Below are 21,515 nucleotides of genomic sequence, written 5' to 3'. Positions count from 1 at the left end.
TTTCACTTTTACACCAACATTTACACCAACAGCGACTAAATGCTGTTTTATTTGCTAACTTGTTCACTGAGCTTTTGGGGAACAAATTGATAATATGGGTTTAGTGGTAGTATGATCCTGATCCTGAAAACTTTACCACAACTTAACAAGAACATTCTTCAAACGGTTTAAACAAAGGATGAAATAGTCAAAACATACTATTTTTGCATATACGAAAGTCGTTACACTTTATAGAGAGTCTGTACCCTGAAATGGTGCTTAAGAGTACAAAGAAAAAGGTGAGAAAAGTGAGAAAAAATTATTGATCAAATTACTTAGTATTCAGCTCCACACTTTCATAGAAAGTTTTGTACATGTTAAAAAATCCTGGAAGATAACAGAGAAATTATATGCTCAGTTTGTTCGTGCTTCTAGATCATTCATTTAATCTAAGAATATGAATTGTTTGAGAGAAATACTTTGGATGCTACACAGTATTTTGAAGTAAACAAGAATACTTTATAGTTGTTTCAGACTCAAGATTGTGCTTTGCAATTGTTTCTTTACATTAATCAATACTATTGTCAATATGAATGTTAAAGTCACGGTATCTCTTTTATATATCTAAAATATACCACATGATTTCTACCCTGTTTTATGACTGATACAACCTCACAAACTGTGGCCAGTGCTCTGCATGAAACGATATCATTAAATGTGCCCAATGCATGAAAGATCATTAGCTGCAAAAATGTATCACCAGCTAGTCTAAAAGCAGGCATGCTTACTAATAATTTTTGTGCTTGTTTTTTGAATCTAAATTAACCACATCATTATATGTGTTCTTAAAGGTCATGAGTTACTATCTGAGTTACAACAGCGTCGATTCAACGGTTCAGATGGAGGGGTATCCTGGTCTCCAATGGATGATGAACTACTTGCTCAGCCACAGGTCATGAAGCTACTAGACTCACTCAGAGAGCAATATACCCGCTACCAGGAAGTTTGCAGACAACGTAGCAAGCGCACACAACTAGAGGAGATTCAGCAGAAGGTAATGCAGGTAAGCTTGGAGTTGTTCTTGAATGCTGTGAGGCAGAGGTTTGAGCTGAAGTCCCAGACTGTGTTTCCTGCAAAACTTAGAATCAGAGGTGAGAGCTTCATGCTTCCTTTCACTCCTCAAACTGCAACATGCTAGTTTCACTTGATGCTTTACATAGTGGCTTCCATGGTGACTGTCCAAAGGCTGTTCTGATATGTGGAGGTGGTTAGAAACGTGCTCTCTTGCCATCACTCTGAAGAACCTCCACATTGTCCCTTTCTTGCGTACTGTAGCAGTGTACCTCTACATTGTCGGAGGGTCAAATGCCTGACCTGTTAGCAAAGAGAGGAACACTCACAAATGAGACACATTTGACTGTAATTTTGCTTGAGAGTTGGAAGCCTTCCCCTGCCCATGTTGTTTTAAGTTCCTGTTACTGAAGATAAGCCATTATTTATTCCTTTGTCTAATGCTTGGCGTTTTAACTTAAAGTGATTAAAATCTCTGTATTTCAAGGCTACCCTGACCAGAATGAATACAAATCTTCCTAATCAATTTTGTGTTAAAGGTCATAATGAATTGGTTGGGTCCTTTGGAAACAGACATGTAATTAGCACTTTCAACGTTTTGTCAGCAGAGTCTCAGTAGAGAAAATCAAGGAAATGGAATTAATTTATTCCTCTTGTGTTTATTACTTGAAAACAGACTTATATGTTTTTAAGCTATAGTTTGAATATGCATAAAATGGAATGGATATTGCTTTTAACCTTTCAACATTGACATTTCTAATGCATGAGGAGTGCAAATCAAGTACTTGCACTTCACAGTGTTCCAGGTATGGGTAATGATAAAAGCTAATCAATCTTGTTATTTCTAGCAGTGAAAATATAAATCTACTGAGGAAATAATTTTCCCTTATGTAGTCATTCAGATTATTATGAAAATATAAAAAAAGCAAATGTCATCTTTTGATATTTTGAGCTGGAAATAATAAAAATGTGTAAGAGATGAAAATAGTACTATATAGAACATATTACCACGGCTGTGGGTATAATCAGGTGAGATTTTTTTTTCCTGTGTTAAAGTTATAGTGGTTGAACAAGATGTGCTGATTGAAATGAAATTTATAACGTACTTTGGCAAACTGACATTGTTAATGCATTTAAATAGACTTGTTTACTGAGGCATCAGCCTCATTTTGCAATATTTGTATTAGAAATAGTTTTTCATTTGCTCTGTCTACACTATGGTTGCTGCATAGTAAGTGAACTGAGTCTCAGGACACAGGAAAAATCTGTTTTGCTGTTTTATCAAACTAATCAGTTTTATAAAGTGCATTTAAAAGCTCTCTAAATGGCATACAAATGTACAGGGAAAACTTACTGAATCTAGAAATTGATTTAGTTTCCTTTTGGTTTACGGGAGAAAATTAGGCTAACAGAGAAAAGTAAGAAGATAATGATGGACTGGAGGAAACCGATACAGGCAAAGTGTCATGGAATTTATTTTCCCAAAACAAACAGAAGTTGCAGTAAAACATACTTGCAGTATTTTCAGTTGGAATGGGTGTGTACATAGAAAGTTTTCCCTCTTGTGTTGCTGATTGATTGGGTTTTTAAATTTTTTTTTTTTTTTTAGTGTTTTGATTTCCTGTTAGCTTTCATTACAATTACATTCCTATTTCATTCTTTGTGTAGCTTCTTATATTGCTAACCACTCCTGGCTTGCCTTTGTGCTCCGGTTTCATTTTCACAACTTGCTGCTTCTGCTTACTGTGAACTGCTTAGTTCTTACTCCTGTCTCAAAGCCCTCTTACCCGTAACCACCTCTCTTCCCTTGTGCGTTCAATATCTTACCCTCTCTTTTTAACCACCACTCTTTCTTCTATTCCATAGTTTTATTTCCCTTTCCTTCATCTCTCATTCTGCAGTGTAAAGAAAGCAATGATTTCCAGATGTTTTCTGATGAGCAGTTCTACTAAACAGATTGCTGATGAGCAACTCTGCATGTTATGATAAATTCAAGCTTTGTCTCTCCTTAGGCAGAGGTGTTAATTACTATTTTTCTAATCTTAATTCACAAAAATTAATGCCAGGCCTTGCAGTGGTCTAGTCATTAACTATTTAAAAATATATTTTATGAAAATAACATCGCTTCTTTCTCCAGGTCCCCTAGTGACTCTCCTCAGGCCAAGTATCTGTCACACAAGAATGGCCATGTGCTAAGCTAAGCAGTCTCCGAGGCAATGCAGTAGTTGCTGGAAACTTGTAATGGGGAGGTGGTCTTGGTCAGAGAGGGCGCTGCTAAGCAGTAGTTCTTGCATACTGTTTCAGATTTGCACGAGAACTGTCGTTTCCATATGTGAGTTTTCCAGGCCACACTGAGGTCACAGGGGGACATCTGGGTGCCTTCACTTCTAGGTCCATTCCATATTTAACCAGAGACGGCTGTGCAGAGGTGCTGAGCACAACAAGAAGTTTCTCTTTAAACAAAAAGAACCTAGAACTGTAAAGTCTTAATTTGCCCTAGAAATGATAAAAGTAAGGAAGACCAGGATGCTTTTGGAGCAAAGAATATATGCTCTGAAACAGCGCTTCTTAGGCGGGCTGGGCAAAAAGAGATGGTGGGAAGACACAGCTATGATGACTAAAAGGTGGGGTGAATTGAGTGATCTTCTGTAATGGTGATGGTCATTCTTGATTACTTTGCAATGTAGCCTAGCAGCACTATAAAAATACTCCAATTAGTCCCTTTTTCATTTGTCTTCACAGTTTGGTGTTACATTGTGTATTGTGTTATATTTCCTGAAAAACTTTGTGAAGCTGTTCTGTCACCTTTGCTTAAACAAAAGTCACATTAAAGAGAGGAAGCTGGCTTCCTATGCTTTTTCATTAAGGTTCAGAATGTGGGGCTATTCCTGCATTTCCTTACTTCAGAACTCCAGTAGTAAGTGATTTTTGAGCTAAGTTTCATAGGGCTGTCTCTGTTTTCTAGATGTTTAAAAATATATCATAAAATTTTGCCATAGATATAATCTGATAATTCAAATGTGTATAAGGAAAATTTGAGATACTCTGTTTTGCTTTGAATAATATTGTCATTAAATGAAATGGTTTCAAAATAATAACAATAATAATAATAATAAAAGAAATCCATTACTGTAGTCCAAAACTGTATTGCCATGACCCTGCAAAGATTTCTGCAAAGTCAGATCCCATGAGATGTGACTATTAAGACTCTAAGAGGCTTCTGTTATTTGAATAGAGCGAGTTGAAAAGACACAAATATATAAAATACTAACTTGTGTAAATTTAGTTTTGGAATAAGTACATATCCTGTACTTGAGTGTTAATATAGTCAACAAAATAAGGAGAGAACTCTCAGGTGTGAGGTTGAATACAGCTGTGCATTGTAATTCACTTAGGCAACAAAAATTCTTGTTTGAACATGAGATGTCCATTATCAAGAAAACTGTGTTTTAAGCTCTAGCTCTTTTATTGACAGAGATATGAAATGACGAGTAGGTATGTGACAAATCTTTAGCTGCCACCTGCTTTCATGGAGCTGACAGGCTTTCATTCAGTTTAATGAAAAGTAGTTTCTACTTAAAGCTTTTGAAGATGTGAATGGATGCAACGCAAGACTTCTACAGATCCTAAAAAGATTTTTTTTTTTCATAAACATATACTTACTTCAAAATATTTCTGCTTATGTTACAGAATTCTTTTTATACCAGTTTTTGTGTAATTGATTTGCTACTTTATTTTTGTCATCTTTATCTTATTGACAGGTAGTCAATTGGCTTGAAGGACCTGGATCAGAACAGCTAAGAACCCAGTGGGGAATAGGTGATTCAATTAGAGCTTCACAAGCTTTGCAACAGAAACATGAAGAGATTGAGAGCCAGCACAGTGTGAGACTTCCCATGCCCTTTTCAAGTAGCAAAATAATTCTAAGTACATGCAGTTATGAGCAATGTGTTTTGGTTATAAGTGTCTAGGAATTTTGCGTAGTGCATGATTTTATGGGTTACAGAGGAAAGTACCTGAGCAGTTTAAGAACTTTATATGGTCAATATATATACATGGTTTTTATTTTGTTTTCCAGTGTAGAAAAATACTGATTTTTACCTATGATTTTTCTTGTTTTTATGACGTTTCAGCAGTTCTTAAATTTTCATGTTGAGTAGGAGGAGTAAATTTTCTTTTTCCTCCCTGCCAAAATGGCTGAGAAGTCCTGTACTTCTCAGGTGAATAAGTTAATATTTTTGTCTTTATTTTATTTTAAAACTACATTTACCAGTAGCTGAAACTGGCTTAACACTTTCATTGATCAAAACCCTGAGATACAGTTTACATTCATAATGAAATCTTGAAGAGACTGTTTTGTAACTATACTGACTTGATGCCTTTGCTTCTAATTTTGAAGACTTCCTAAGGTTCAGTAGAATTTTGTCTTTCCATCAGAAGAATAACTATAATTGGCATATTGTTCCCAAAGGGAGTGTTGCTCACAGTGCTTTTCCTCTTTTCCGACTTTCCTTGATGCAGACATTGACAATTCTGTCCACTTATTCCTAAGTTCCCTTTACAGTCATGACAAAGAAAATAGTCCCTGGGTTATAATTTTTCTAACCTAATTTAGGAAAAAAACCGGAACCCAAACCTTTAGTCCGAGAAACACTATGCCCTAGACTACACTGGTTCTGTTGACTACCTCTCTACTGAGTAAGGTTTCCTTGCTCAGATGCAGAAGTGTGTGTTGTAGGTGTCTGTGTTTGGTCAAGTGAATCCCATCTCCTCTGTCTTCTCATTGCTTTAAGTTCTTCAAGCAATGTTCTACTCTGAAAACCAGTACCTTCTGAAGTATAAATATCTTACAGTTAAAATCCTAATTGGAAAGAAAGGAAAAAAAATCCCCTGCCTACTTCGTTGACAAAAATAATTTTTAAAATCTTTCCGTCATACTAGCACTTCAAACTGAAAAGAGAAAACAAGATTGAATATACTTTGCTCTCACTTGGATATCTATAACGGAGAACTATGCTTTAGCTTGGGCTAAATACAGTCCTTGAAATCATTGAAATCCCACTGAAGTTTGCAGGCTGGCCTACAGTTTGCTCATCGCTAAAACACTAACAAGATGGAACGCTGCTTGGTTCTCAAATGCTGGCAGGGGTTTGTAGAAACAATAGTCAGAAAAATTGTTCTTTATTTTATACTAAAAGAAGTAATTGGGAAACCACTGGCCTACCTTAAATTTAGATGCCTGTTTTTAAATTAAAACCATTTTTTGACAACAGTACTGGAAAAACATGCTTCGCCTTTTTCTTTGAATTTTAAACATCTCATAATAGCTGAGTGTACTCTTCCTCTTTCATTATTTTCCTATTTTTTCTCTCCTACTAATTGAATTGACAGCTTGTATGCTTGTTTTCTTTCATCTTCTCCTATTTATTGATTATATTACTTCTATTCTGAAGATGCAAAAATGTTCGATTTGCTTTAAAGATAGGCTTTTTTACGTCAGTTTACTCTGAAGTGAAAAAATAATTTTCTTAGGGTGGTGGGTTTTTTTGTTTGTTTCTTACTTGTTTTTGGGGGGTTTTCTTGTTTGTTTTTTGGGGGGGAGGTTGTTTGTTTTTTGGGTTTTTTATTTTCTGATTGTTTTATTGATGAGCAATATACTACAGCTGTTATTTTTGAGCAAATGTTGGCCTTTTCTCTATTGTTTTGAGCTGTCATGTACAGCTGTGCCTGACTTTCCTCTGTGGAAAGGATCAGAAACACACTTTCTATATCTGGTTTGCCTGACTCTTAATTTCACTGACAGCTTGACCAAAATCAATTACTGCAACTATTTTACTTAATTTAATGCTAAAAATAAAAACTTAGTTATTAATCTAGATTTTTTGTTTGACTTCTCATATTATAGTTGACTTGTCACACTCAAAAGCTTGACTTGTACGTTCAGTGTCTAAAGGTAATAACAAGAGTTATGATGTGTAAACTGAGTTTATTGAACCTATATGTCTATACTACGTGTGTGACAATGGAAGGTGTTTCCATATTATGTCATTTTAGTTGCCCCTTTTGGGGTAGATGAGAGACTTATTCTGCTCTTAAATTTTTGGCTGATTGCTAATTTAACTTTTTTATTACTTTTTTTTTTCCTCCTCCTTGCATCTTTTCATACTCTGTTTCTTCCTGTGAGCAGATGATAGAGACGGCTTTGGGTAAAAAGAAAAACATTTTCAGAATATGGATATTTATACTCTATATTTTGCATGCTGTGTAAATAAATGATGCAAAAGCTGAAGGCGTAATTTTAAAAAAATTGCAAACATCCCAATAGGAGTGTGACAAGAATACTAATTAAATCAGATATTTTAGGCCAATAGATGGTGCTATTCCATAGCATTAGAAATGCATAGGGCGTTTGAAGGTCACTCTACTATAGGCCAAAATAAAAGCTGTTAAGCAAACATGTTTTGCTTTACAGGCATCTCAGTCATGCAAGATGTGAATGTGATCTTGATGTATCAAGTCATTTTCAAATCTCCCAGACTTATTAAAGATTTGAACTATTTTCTTTTTCAAATACACCACGATGACAATATAACAAACTCCTATGTATGTATTCAGTAATCAAAGCATTTGAAAAACAAAGCTACACATTTTGAACTGAGTAGTATAAAGCTTTCCTTAAATAAGAAACAAGGATAATTTTGAAGTTTCTGTACGTGGATACACTGTTTTATTCAGAAGATAGAGATTACTTCCACTTTGTCAACAGTAGTAATTTTTTCTAAATATTTTAAGAAAATTATTGCTGGTTTCAATCATGTCACTGAAAGTAACACCTACATAGTCTTATGAACAGCTTTTTTGTAATAGCTTACCACTTGGCAAGAGGTCTTTTGTTTCAGTAGAGCACTATCGACATGTAAGCATTAGAAATTTCTTTTAAAAGGTGGAATTCCTCTGTTGGTTCAGTAAAACAGTTTGAGTGGGAGTTTGTGCTGGGAGCTAGTAGCTATGCCTTGTAATCTTCCCATCTTTCTGCACCTTTTTTTGATACTACAGTACATATATTAAAATGTACTAAGCACTTTTTGAGTTGATTTGAAATTAGGAATGTTTTTTCCTCCTGTGTGAGATTTCATAATTATAGTGTAAGCTGTAATAAGTTCCTTTTTTAATCTGATTATTGATTAGTCTGCAGTTAGATGTATGCCATTTTAAGAGAAATAGAACTATGTATGGTATTATTTTAATGCTTTATTTTCTTGTGTTTGTAGGAGTGGTTTGCTGTTTATGTTGAGCTTAACCAGCAGATAGCAGCTCTTCTAAATGCAGGGGATGAGGAGGACCTTGTGGAATTGAAAGCATTGCAGCAACAGCTGAGTGATGTGTGTTACCGGCAGGCCAGTCAGCTGGAATTCAGGCAGAATCTACTACAAGCAGCACTTGAATTCCACAGTGTTGCGCAGGATGTAAGTTTTTCTTTTTAACTTTTCACAGGCTCACCTGTCAATATATTATTGCCTTAGTATTATAAAAGTTGAATACATTGGAAAAAATTTAGGGGCGTGGGGGGACATATAATGTCACTTGGAAAATACAGTAAGTCTTCATTTACTATAATTGAAACACTGAGAAGATGGATTTCCCCTTTTTTAGGAGGGAAGTGCTTTGTAATATATCTTACATTCAATAGTATTTGAAATAAAATGTTTACTAGTTAAAAAGTTGCCTTTTCCCCCTCTTGTTTTTGTTGTTGTTGTTGTTTGTTTTTTTTTTTCCTAATTAGAGGCATCTGCATTAATTGAACCGCAATGTGGTGTACTTTTCATGGTTCCTTTTTTAAATTGGCATTTATTCCTTTCCTATACTTGCCTGAAAAAAAAAAAATCTTCGCTTCCTCCTCTCTCCCCCATCTAGGGATGTATGCTCCTGGAATTTTATAAGCAGATGGGTCATTTGTCTTTTATCTTGACTTTCATTTCCTATAGATGCAAAGAGAAACTTCTAAAATAACAGATTTCTAAACATTTAGAAGAATATTGCAGACCCAACCATCTGAAGCTCAAAACTTCTTTTTAAATATCAATATTTATGTTGTTTTTCATTTTAGTTGTCTCAGCAATTGGATGGCTTACTAGGAATGTTGTGTGTAGACGTAGCACCAGCAGATGGAGCATCAATTCAACAAACTTTGAAACTACTGGAAGAGAAATTGAAAAGTGTTGGTAAGCAAAATATTTCTGCATTTCAGATACACACATTCTAATGAATGCATTACCGGAAAAAAAAACAGTAATCCCACCATCCCCTTTAAAAAAAGACAGCATAAAAAATAATATCTATCTCTTCTAATTCCTATCTAAGTAATGCTCCACTTAACTGCCTTTGACTTGCTTATGCTATTTACTGCATAGTAGTTCTATCTGGGAAAATGATCTGGAAATGTTTTCTTTTAAATGTTTTACATGTAATATATATTTGTTATATACCATTATCATGCATTTCAGCTGTAGACAAACTTTTTTCCCCACTAGTCATCCTTAGTGTCTTGGTAATATAGTGCTTAGATGATCTTTTTGTCTCCAGAACTGACCCCTTGATGATTAAGATTGTTATCCACTCAGTTTTAGAATGCTTGTACTCAGTATTTTGCAGTAGCTTGGAATGTATATGTTAATAAATGCACATTTAAGGTTGTTACACTGTCAAGCGTATAGAGTAGAGTATTTCAGTTGGAAAGGACCTACAATGATCATCTAGTCCAATATGTTGTAGGAGAAAGGGCTTTGAAGCAAAATCACATATGGTAGTAGTAGTTATGATTGGAATATGAGAGTTTGATGCATAAACTAGATATCCCTTTTAAAAAAAGAGATAGTAGAGCTGCCAAGTAATAGATGTAACAGCAGATTCTAAGGGTTGGCGTATTTCAGTGTAGAAAAATGTATCAACCATATCAGATGTATTATAAAGTAGTAACTTCTGCCAGCCATGGAAGAACATTTAAGCTACAACTGCTTAGCAGTGATAAATATTTTAGGTATTGTGCAACTGTGTGGGTGAAAGACGTTAATTAGCTATTTATGTGCTGAAAAGTTAATACTCACTGTCAGCTTTTATTCCTTTTCTTGTATCTGCTAGGTCATAAAATAGAAAAGCCTTAGCTCTTCCTTAATATAGGCAACTGCTCACTCAAACTTAAAAGTTGGAAAGGGTAGTGAAAGACAGATAGTAATGTCCTTTTCACGTTCCAACCTTCCATCTCAGATTCTGTTGCATTTCATATCTCTCCTTTGAGGGGGGGAAAAAAACCCAGACAAATTTATAAGAGTGACCATTGACTTTTTTTTTTCTTTTTTTTTCTTTAGACTTAGGCTTGCAAGGCTTGCGTGAGAAAGGTCAAAGTCTTCTTGATCAGATATCTAATCAGGCATCCTGGGCCTATGGAAAAGACGTGACTATTGAAAACAAAGAAAACGTGGACCATATCCAAGGAGTGATGGAAGATATGCAACTTAGAAAACAAAGGTAATAATAACAGTTCTAGTCATTAAGATTTTCGTGTGCTGTTAGGTCAATTATATAAAAATATATATGTGTGTGTGTATATATATAAAAAAATATATATATTTTAAAGAGACCATTTTGCTTTATCTTCAGTTAAGAGATGTAGTACAACTGTAATTTATATTTGTGGTATATTTAAATGGGATAGAAGCTTCCCTGCCTAATCTGTTGTAGCATATTCCTAAATCCAAGCACCTTTTGTATTTCGGTACTGGATGGAGTATTTGAGTGCTTTCCTGTACTTGTAAATGCTCAAGAAGTATACATTCCTTTTATATGGAGTTATGGAATGAATGCAAGAGGCATCTTTTGTATGTTAGCAGTTTGAGATGGAAGGTATACTAAGACTATAGTAGTGATGATTGCTCTAAAATTATGTATTAATTATGTACAGACTTGTTTATCCTCTTCTTTTTCACAACCTCTACCCTTTGAGCATGGCATTTTCACTCCTGAAGATAGGAAGAAAGATGAGCTGGTGTCAGGGGGACAGGATATAAAATGGAGGCACAGAGTTCAGTTTTCAAAATGTGTTTTTTTGGGACTCTTGGAAAAAGATAGAGTAGGGAAAAATGCTCGGGAGAGTTGAATTTGCAAGGAGGATGGATTTTGCCATCATCTTCTTCCAAGTCTTTCACTGATTATTTTTTCTTAAAGATGTAGTAGTACTGGATTGGCTACAGTACTGCCTTTTTTTCTACTCAACAGTGTGAAAGAATCAGATGATATTGCTCATTATTACTGCTGGAACCCCTGAGACAGTAAAGCACTCTCTATAGAAAGTGCCTGAACTTTGAGGGCAATGGCTGAACCAAGAGGTGCCTCTAGGGAACGACAAGGTCTAATGAGCATAGAGTTGCTCATTTTAGGAATTAATTCTACCACCCGCAAATTGTTTTCTTAAGCAGCTTAGTGTAAGAAATCATGTGTTTTGATAACACTTAAAGAAGGTATTGTTTTACGTATGTCCTCTGCTGTTTACGTGAGCAGCACTTGTGTTTAGAGGGCCAACTGCAAAGAGCTGTAGAGGACCACGTGTCACTATGCAATAAAATGGCAGTTGGAATTCAGTACTGAGAAATGCACACAGGAGAAGGAAAAATTTTATATACGTAGTAATGGAGTCTGAACCAGCTGTTAACTCAGGGATAAATGTTGGAAAACTTTTGCAAAAATTGCTTTAATGTTCAATCATACTGTGAGAAGCAAGTAGAATGCTACGGATTATTAGGAAAGGAATAGAAAACTAGGAAATAAGTCACTCGTATAAACAAGGACACTCATAAACAAGGAAAATGTCACTGTGTCCCTGTATAGATTTGTAGTCCATTTGTGTTTTAAGCATTACACAATTCTGGACCCTATTCTCAGAAGGGATATAGAATCGTTGGAAGTCAATTAGAGGATCAAAAAGTCAATAAAATGTTCAGAGAAAGGTATGAAACAGCTTCCAGATGATGAATGATTAAACAAGGTTCTTCAGCCTGGACAAGAGACAAAGTACAATAAGGTCTGCTATGTCTCAATAGCATTTAATAGTAACTTTTGTGACACTTTTTTTTTTCCTTCCCCTTCCCAGATTCTATTGAATGTTTCTCATTTATTTATATACACCTGTAGTATAACGTTTATTTCTAGGGGCATTTTGCTGCTTTAGTTATGCTTTTGGGAAGCCATAAACTGTTTTCCTGTGTTAACAGAGCAACAAATTTCCTTTCTGTAAAGCATCCCAGCGCTACAGGACATGTAACAAAATGCAGCATGCTAACAAACTGTTCTTTGGGATTGCTTATGTTTGCAACCAGTTAGAAAAAACAGATCTGTGCATACCATCTCTTACATTCACTTACAGAGCTAACTGTTGTTGACATTAGTAATTCCATTTGCACTGGACAGGAGTCTGAATCTTGCTGACTACTTAGTAGGCTCTGAAATTGAAGTGGAAAGGCGAAGTGGAAAGGTCATTCTGCTAAATATATTAGCTTAGCGCTCCATGTGGAAAGAAAAGAACTTCCAATAACTTTTTTTGTTTTATTCTGACTAGAGAAAGAACTGCAAAATGTGCTTAGTTCAGAACAAGAGAATTAGAATTAGTTTTTACATGAATTAGATTTTGAAATGCTTCCTGACAAGTTATAGCAAAGGACATCATCATGTAAGGGTTCAATTATTACAATCTTTAGTTAACTAAAAAGAAAAATGGAAACATGTATTAACATCTTTTAAACAGTCCTCATTTTATTTACCAAGAAAACTTTGCCACGAGCTCACAGTACAATTCAGAATTATGCCAGGTTTAAGCCAGCTTTCACCTAGACTTCAGCAGGAGAAAGCCTGTCTTAGCCATGTAAGTGTCTGCGTGGCCTGCAAATCTTACCAGTGCAACAGGGTAAGGAACCTGCAATGCAGTTGGAAGGCGTTGTAGCTACTGCTGGTATTACTATCTATAGCGTAGCCATATTGGGAGTCTTGAGAATCACGATTTCAGTGGGTTGTAGTGCTCAGTTCTATTTATTGCATGTTTCTTATTGTTATGCGAAGGATTACATATTTTGGCCAAGCTTAGCATCACAGAAATGCTTTAATCACCTTTTCGTGAACACTTGTATCTTAATGTTGCTCACTGAAAATATTGCTGTCAAACTCAGATTGTATTGTCTCTGCTATGCATGTGTCTGTGTTACTGTTTAAGGTGTGAGGATATGGTGGACGTGCGGCGACTGAAGATGCTTCAGATGGTACAGTTATTTAAATGTGAAGAGGATGCTGCTCAGGTATGGAAATGCCTACAGAATTTCATCATCCTGGTCTTTGAAGTCCGCTGGCTAAACTTATGGGGATTGATAGTTGTACAGTATTATTTATGTCACTTTCAAATGTAGTTTAATTTAGCGAATTTGTACAGTGAAAATAAAGGATATAGCAATGACTGAAAATAGTGTATTGGTGATTGCATGCGCGATATACCAGTTTGATATCTCTTTTAACTTTTTTCCATATCAAAAGTATGTGCTAGTATTGAAGTTACTTCACCCTTCTGGATTAATTTCTTTTTAATTTAGTAGTTTTTATTCCTTTAACTTCTGTTTTGAAGGCAGTAGAATGGTTAAGTGAACTGCTGGATGCTCTGCTGAAGACACACATCCGGTTGGGAGATGATGCTCAAGAAACAAAAGTTTTACTGGAGAAACATCGAAAATTTGTTGATGTTGCACAGGTGAAATGAATTACTTTTTTAGCAATATGGGTTTTGTACAGTTTCAGAAGATCTCCTAAATAGAATTGGTACCTGTATGGACAATATGGAACAGGTGTTACTAGTCTTAAGTTTGCCTCAATGCTTGAATGAAGAAATCATGATTGCTGGAATTGGTGATGAGCCTAATGAGATTTTGAAGTTCCATCAACAATAGCAACACTGCAGTTTACTACCCTAGTTTATTCTGCTTCACATAGCCAACGCAAACCACAAAACATAAAGTTCACATTGAGTTTCTTTAAAAGGCATATATTTCAAACAGTCTTTATAAAGACTTTTGAAGGACTGCAATCAAAATACTGAAATATGGATGAGCCACTTGGTTTCAGTCTATTTTGTGCTGTACTTCATGAGACAGAGGCTTTCTATTGGTTTTCCAGATAGAGTTGACTGTTGGTCTATGATGGTCCTGCTTGTACAAGGAGTTTTGGCACTAGCAGAGTTAGTGGTTGAACAGAACTGACAGCTTTAATTCTTGACCATAGCAGCCAACTAATGAATCCTGCTGTACAAGAGTCTACTGAAATTCAGTGAAGCCATAAGGCATGTTTGCACGCCTGTTTGAAAATCTTGAATATGCAAACAGGTGCCAGGTACATGTGAAAGAGTTTCACTTAAGAACAGAAAATGTACAACCTGGGCCTTTTTCAGGTGCTTTTTCAGATGGATACTGCTTTTAGGAATGACTAATACAGACTTGCCAATTAACGGATGTGATGTTTTCAAATGGCACCTGTTACTGGAACTCATTTTCTCTTTTGATGAATTAGAACTGACGATGACAGGAGGTTAGCTTGCTGTTATAATGATGTGCCACAAAGCACCTGGATGCTGGGTGACCACAAACATGGTGACAGTGAAGTTGGTGAGACAGTCATCTTGGCAGTAGATATCAAGTATCCCATGTAAGATCCAAGCAGCTATTCAATATTTTCAGGAAGCTCTGTTCTTTTGCCAGTGTGAATGCTATACAATGGGATTTTTTTGTTTGTTTTAATTTTTTTTAAAAAGCAAAAGCACTGTTTGGTGATTACAACTTTATTCATGCTTCAGCAGCTTTTTCTAGTAGATCAGATTAGTTCAATATACCTTGTGGACCTAAACTGAGGAGGTTTCGTAAACTTGTCTGCTGTAGGTTTAAGATGCTAATTAGCTCCTAAATTAAATGCAGAGTTTTTAGTGTGTTTGCTTTCCCATCCCCTCTAACTTTTAGAGTACTTACGATTATGGGAGACAGTTACTGCAGGCAACTGTTGTCCTGTGCCAGTCCCTGCGATGCACTTCAAGGTCCTCAGGGGACACACTTCCAAGACTGAACAGAGTGTGGAAACAGTTTACAATAACTTCTGAAGAAAGAGTGCACCGGCTGGAAACAGCTGTTGCATTTCATTCAAGTGCTGAAAAGGTGAGTGTTGTGTTTTTAAGAAGAAAAATTTCTTATCAGAATTTAAGCAAACAAAATGTAAGAAAAATTAGGTTGTCAGTGCGTATTTTTTTCCTTTCTAAATATTAAAAACAAAACAAACAAACAAAAAAACCAACCAAAAACAGAAAGAAGAATTTAAGCATATCTTTCTAATTGTTAATTTCAATATTTAATGCAATTATTGCATGCATACCTATATTAGTATAGGGCCTGCTTAACAAAAAGGAGAGCAGCAGCCCTGAAGTTCAGGTGCATTGAGGTGGGGGTGGGAAGAATTTTTTTTTAACTCTTCAGAGGGGAACTCTGATGTTGATCATAAAGCATTTCTTTGTGTGTTTTAGACTGTAATTCTTGAAGGCAAGGAATACTTCTTGATTTGTGTTTTTGTGCAAGGTATAATACAAAGCTATGGGGTCATTTAAGATCTTTGGAGAGTTAAAAGAAGTATTGCCTTTTAAGCTGTGTGCATTTTGAATGTGATATTCTTCTCACAAACTGTAAATGAATGAAACTGTCACCAGTTTATTTTCCATGCATGCTGTGTTGCTGCATCTTGTATTTTGCATTTGGAGGGTTTTGGACATGCTTTCTTCAAAACACACCTCTGCCTTGGTATGGTTTTCAAACTCTTGTAACCAAGTGTCTCGCCACTGTGCCCAGTTGGGTGATGCTAGAAGCCACAGAGGAGGATGAGCAATGTTATGAGGGATAGCTGTTACTATTCAGTAACAGCTTGCTGAAGGCAGGGGAATGTTGAGAGTTCTTAAACACCTGAATTCGAGACAGTGTCCATTAATGTAGATCATGAGAGGTAGGGCCTTTTTGTCCAGGAACCATTCCTTCTGTGAAGTGATACATTTTAAAAAAGCAATTTAGAGTATGTATCTCTAATATTGACAATAAAATTGCATATAACTGAAAAAAAAAGCCAACCTTGCACATGATAAAAGAAAATAAATTCATGCTGTCACTGAAGGAGAGCATGGATGCAAAGCTGATTCATATGCTCTTTGCTTTTATTAATTTCTTGTTTGTATTAATGGAAGATACTTTTAATTTGTAGGCATTGAGAGTTGCTGGAGGTTCACAAAAGCAGAAATATATCATCTATGCTGTCACAGATGGCTGAAAAATGTTTTACCTGATACCAAACTAAATTCAGTGGTTCATAAACTCCTAAAAGAGTTGTCTCAGTCCATATTGTGAGCATTCTTTCATTATTGTGGTAGTTAATTGCTATGTTTTTAGGCAATCATAAGTTTAAAAAAAAGTAAACGGAGAGCTGAAAAAAATAATGCTTTTGGTCAAAAACAATTCTCCTAGTACTATTAATGAGTCTGAGGAAAATATGCTGTTAATATCCATGCTGCTTTGGAAAAAAGTAAGAAGTGGCAGAGGGAGAAGTTGAAGAAAATATAGAACTAAGTACTAGTATTGGGTCCCAATCCCATATGGAAACACTTCCGCTCAGACTTTTTTAATCCTACCTGTTCTGTGCCAGATGTGGATTTTAGTTTTGAAACTGCTTGGAAGGGGCCCTTCGTTATTCATGTTATAGAGTAGGATACCCTATTTCAATTGGAAGGGATCTACAACGATCATCTAGTCCAACTGTGCCTGACCAATTCAGGGCTGACCAAATTAAAGCATGTTATTAAGGGCATTTTTCCAAATGCCTCTTAAACACTGACAGGCTTGGGGCATTGACCACCTCTCTAGGAAGGCTATTCCAGTGTTTGACCACCCTCTCGGTAAAGAAATGCTTCCTAATGTTCAGTCTAAACCTCCCCTGGCACAGCTTTGAACCATTCCCACATGTCCTATGACTGGATACCAGGGAGAAGAGATCAGCACCTCCCTTTCCTGTTCCCCTCCTCAGGAAGCTGTAGAGAACAATGAGGTTGCCCCTCAGCCTCCTTTTCTCCAAACTAGACAAGCCCAAAGTCCTCAGCCACTCCTCATAGGACATTCCTTCCAGCCCTTTCACCAGCTTTGTTGCCTCCCTCTGGATGCATTCAAGGATCTTCACATCCTTCTTAAGTTGTGGGGCCCAGAACTGCACACAGTGCCCAAGGTGAGGCCGCACCAATGCTGAATACAGTGGGATAATGGTTTCTTCCATTTTATATGACTGTCTTGATGCAGGTTACTATTTTTATGCATTTTATATTTGTTGATGGAATATTGTCTAGCAAGGCTATTTTTTCTTCTTTGTTCCCTCTTAGAAGTAATGTAAAATGTTCTAGTACAGAACAGTGGTAGCCCTGAACTATCTTCTCAGTGTAGCTTAATCGATATTTACCTTGAATTATATGAATATTTCAATTGATCTCATATAAATGTAGCAGTGAAGATGCTGAAAGAACATTCACTCTGCCAGTTAATGGCACTTAAAAAACTACATGCTATGCCTTGTCTACTTTGTTCTGCATTTCCTTATTTATTTTTTAACAGATTTTGCAAGAATGTCCAGAGCAGCCTGAAGCTTTTAATGAAATGGAGCAATTTGATGAAATTGAAGCAGTTGGGAAATCGCTGTTGGACAGACTAACAGTGCCTGTAGTTTATCCTGATGGGTATGCAAAATGTTTTTCTAATGCCTACTGAACATGCTTTTGGTAAAGTTTCTTAATAGTCTTGTATGCAGAAGAATCCTGAATGCTTATTCCTGAAATTAAAAAGGCAGCGCACTAACACTCATGAAAAATTCTTTCCCATCTTTTCACAGAAAGCAGGCAGGTCCAATTTCAAACTTTCCAAAGACAATATGCCCGCTTTTTCAAAGTAGTAACTTTTTCATACTCAGTAATTGTTAGATTTATGCAGTCTTTACACCAGTAAAGTATGTAGAAGTAGCAGAAGAACAACTAGTCCCAATCTCTTCTCCCTGAAAAAAGATACCAGATTTGAATTGTAGTATTTTGATTAATTTATTTGCAATTCTATCGGAAGTCTTAAGCCAGCACATTGAAGATAAATTTACGTTTGATTTATTCAGCAAACAAAACAGTACTTCCCTTGTGAGCTATTCATACTAATTTAAAATTGGTGGCTGTCTTGAGCTACAAAAGCAAATTGAATTTGGAATCTCAGCCATAGTAAAACTCGGTTCTCTGTTCTGTAAAATACACTTGTCCATTTTGATGCTGAGCTTGTCGTTAATTTCCTCTACTTGAATATAACAAGCCTTGGAACTAGTCTCTGGTTGTGTAGGATCCCGCACCATAGTGAATGAGATCTGAAATCAATATTTTGAATTAGAGGCCGAAACCTTATGAGGTGGTATCAGACAACTGCATTATATGTTGCCTGAAGTCGATCTGAAAAATACAGTTACAGGAAGCTTGTCATGAAAATTAATTTCCTGTCATCTTATTTCCAAAATATCATGCTCCCTATGCAGTATAGATTCCTTCAGTAATGAGTGCTACCCATGAAGATGGACCCAGGCCTGAACTATAGTGATTTTTACTGCCCTTTCAGTAGTGTATTTGAAAATAGTGAGGATTTTATGGCTTGGGGGAGCGGGGAGGGGAACAAAACCCAAGAAGTGTGTTATGTTTGTTAAAGTATTTTGATATGATTTTTGTATAGCAGATTTTGGTGACCTGGTAAAAGTAACAACTGTTATTTATTCTTAAAACTGATGTAATCTGCGGATAGACTATTAAAGTAAAAACAAACATTAAAACCTGGGAAAGCTCCCCATGAAAGAAGACGCTTGCCACACTTTGAGGTTTGAGTCCTAACACAATGCTTCTGTAGCTATAGGTATATATACACCTGCATTTTAATGAATCCTAAACATTATTTCTGACCCCTCTGGCTTTTCAGCAGAGTTCTGTGTGTCCCCCTTCTCAAAAGTGGGATCTTAGCTGTCCTAACTTCCAGGATCCCCTGCTCGTTGTCCCTAGGCATTCTGTTTCTGAAGCGTTTAACAAACAATTTGCAAAGGGTTCACTCATTAGAAATAGTTTAAGAAACGTAGGAACACACAAAATGTCATAAAAAGCTTGGCGACATCTTCATCAGCCTCTTTACCACTTCAGACTTTTGTCAGTATCTTCATGGAAGTCCAGGTCACTGTTCCCTGTCCTGCTCATGGCTTCTAATCTGCATCAGGAAAAACCTCTGCCTATACTGTGATCCCGTGCGCAGTTGTGCTATCTGTAGTCTTTGGAGTTCCCTAGTCAAACCAGTCCCCTCCTGTGTGAAATAACTTTTCTGTCTGCTTATGCCTGTCACCCCATTTTGTCCAAAGTCCTTTGTCCTACCACCGTTTCCAAAGTCTTCAACGTCTGTGCTTCGTAATTAGATTTGATACCTGTTCTTCTGTAACATGTATTCTGTTCAAATCCTCCTTTTGCTGACAGCTTCGTTAGTGGTTTCCCTAACATTTCAGCTGTTCTTTTGTTGTATTTAAATGGGAGAAATCGACTTACAGAGCCATGTGTTCTTTTCAGTTTGAGAGGTAGATGACATAATTTGACAGCATGTGGCTGACTTCACATACTCACAGTCCTTTAGTAATGAGCAATTGTATAGCCTCAGAATTCATGTCTAGACAGATTTCCTTGATTGTCATAGTACTCAACTGCCAGACTGACTTGGGGGGTAGCCAGAGAACGTCAGTGAAAAAAAGTGTTAGGAAGTATCTAGTTGCACTTATAGAACAGCACCCTGTTGTTGAGAGAATCTTCTGGGTATGAAAGAGTCATTTAGTAGTTGCAATAACTTCATCAAGATCTGCTGTCAAGTCTCCTCACTGAGTTTCAAAAGCCTTTTAAAGGTGGCTTTTAAATTTCAAGAGGAAAAAGTGCCTATTTTTCTTACCTGCTTTGTGTTTTCTAGTGCCATTCACGTGTATATTCACACACTGTCTTACTTTTCACTGATAACTTTTTGTGGGGTTTCTTTTTTAGGTCTGAGCAGTACTTTGGGAGCCCAAGTGATATGGCTTCTGCAGCAGAACATATTAGAGAGAAGATGAAGCTAGTTAGCCTGAAAAAGCAGCAGCTGAGACAACCAGAAGCCACTACCCCAGAGAGCTAATACTGACCCTTGTCTATGAATTCATAATAGGACTTCAGTTTGTAATCCAGCATGTTGTTTGCATATTACAAAATTTGGCATAATATATTAAAATGCATTTCACAGCCGTTATAAGTCTCATCTTTTTTTCAAAGTAAATGTTCTCAGCATCTTAACACTGTACATCTATCAAGCCATAATTATTTAACATGCTATGAAACCATAGATTCCAAGTATCTTATGAAAAGGAACTGTAAACTTTGCACTGAAATTTGCTGTAAAGCTTTACCTGACCAGTCAGCTGCTTCTTAGTTAAACAGCTGATGCAAGCTTTGAATGGTGCTAATGAAAGTGTTAGGAGTTGCATATTATGAAATTGTAGTTCTTTGCTTCCCCCTATGCCCCGGTGATGTAGTAATTTTAGACTGTAGGTGAAGTTCCTGCAGTGTAGATAGTGGTGACCCTATAATTTCAATTTGAAATACTTTAAAAAAAAAAAAAAAAAATCATTTTTATTGTGCCAGTATGCAACCTGCCCATCAAATCTTTGATATATCAAATTCATTAAACAGATGTTTTCCTATTTGTATTGATAATGTATTAAAAGCTGTTTGTGCTTAATAAAAATCATCTTTTTAAAATCTAATATAAATTTGTTCTGGTCTGTATTCCCAAATGTCATTTGTGTTAAATTTTTGTGATAAATGGTAGTGAAAATCATCACTCCCCCAATATATTTACAAAGTCTGTATAATTTTTCTTATGAAATACTCTTTAACGCACTGTAGCTATAAGGGGAACTGCTCTTGAACTATTATTAATAGGAGCGAGAGTCTGGGTTTTCTTCTTACTTTCTGATAGCAGTACTTAAACAAAAGGAAGATAGTATGTGCATAAGTCAGTGTTATATTAATAGTTTTATTCCCATGTAAGACTGGTACACATCTCTTGTGCTTTATTTCTCAGTCTTATTTCCCTTTGAATGGAGAATCTTGAATAAATGTGAATATCTCTGGTAGTACCTTTGAGGTTAAAGATTTTCATCTAATGAAAAATGATTAACATGAAGTTCATAAACAACTTAAAACCATGAGATTAGTAATAAAATGAAATTTATTAAGAGAAGGGAATTGGATTGAAACAATCAGCTGTGTGCATAATTTGATTAACTTCTTACTCTTCAGG

General features: G+C 36.0%; 1 protein-coding gene across 4 annotated transcripts in view; it reads left to right on the top strand.

The window, feature by feature from the left end:
• SESTD1 (SEC14 and spectrin domain containing 1) overlaps positions 1-20,974 on the top strand; it is a 62,004-nt gene extending 41,030 nt beyond the window's left edge. For 3 of the 4 annotated variants that reach the window (XM_075153352.1, XM_075153355.1, XM_075153353.1), the window contains 10 exons: positions 831-1,042; positions 4,812-4,934; positions 8,322-8,516; positions 9,158-9,272; positions 10,416-10,575; positions 13,307-13,388; positions 13,709-13,831; positions 15,087-15,278; positions 17,754-17,875; positions 20,222-20,974. In XM_075153352.1, coding sequence (XP_075009453.1) covers positions 831-1,042; positions 4,812-4,934; positions 8,322-8,516; positions 9,158-9,272; positions 10,416-10,575; positions 13,307-13,388; positions 13,709-13,831; positions 15,087-15,278; positions 17,754-17,875; positions 20,222-20,351 — 1,454 coding nt within the window. In that variant the 3' untranslated portion in view covers positions 20,352-20,974. The remainder of the gene's footprint in view (positions 1-830; positions 1,043-4,811; positions 4,935-8,321; positions 8,517-9,157; positions 9,273-10,415; positions 10,576-13,306; positions 13,389-13,708; positions 13,832-15,086; positions 15,279-17,753; positions 17,876-20,221) is intronic. The other variant, XM_075153356.1, reaches the window with a different exon arrangement.
• Positions 20,975-21,515: the final 541 nt, after the last annotated feature.

The sequence above is a fragment of the Calonectris borealis genome, chromosome 6, assembly GCF_964195595.1.
Source record: "Calonectris borealis chromosome 6, bCalBor7.hap1.2, whole genome shotgun sequence".
Lineage (NCBI taxonomy): Eukaryota > Metazoa > Chordata > Aves > Procellariiformes > Procellariidae > Calonectris > Calonectris borealis.
Note: the sequence above shows the minus strand (reverse complement) of the source record. Positions and strands in the feature narration are given on the sequence as shown.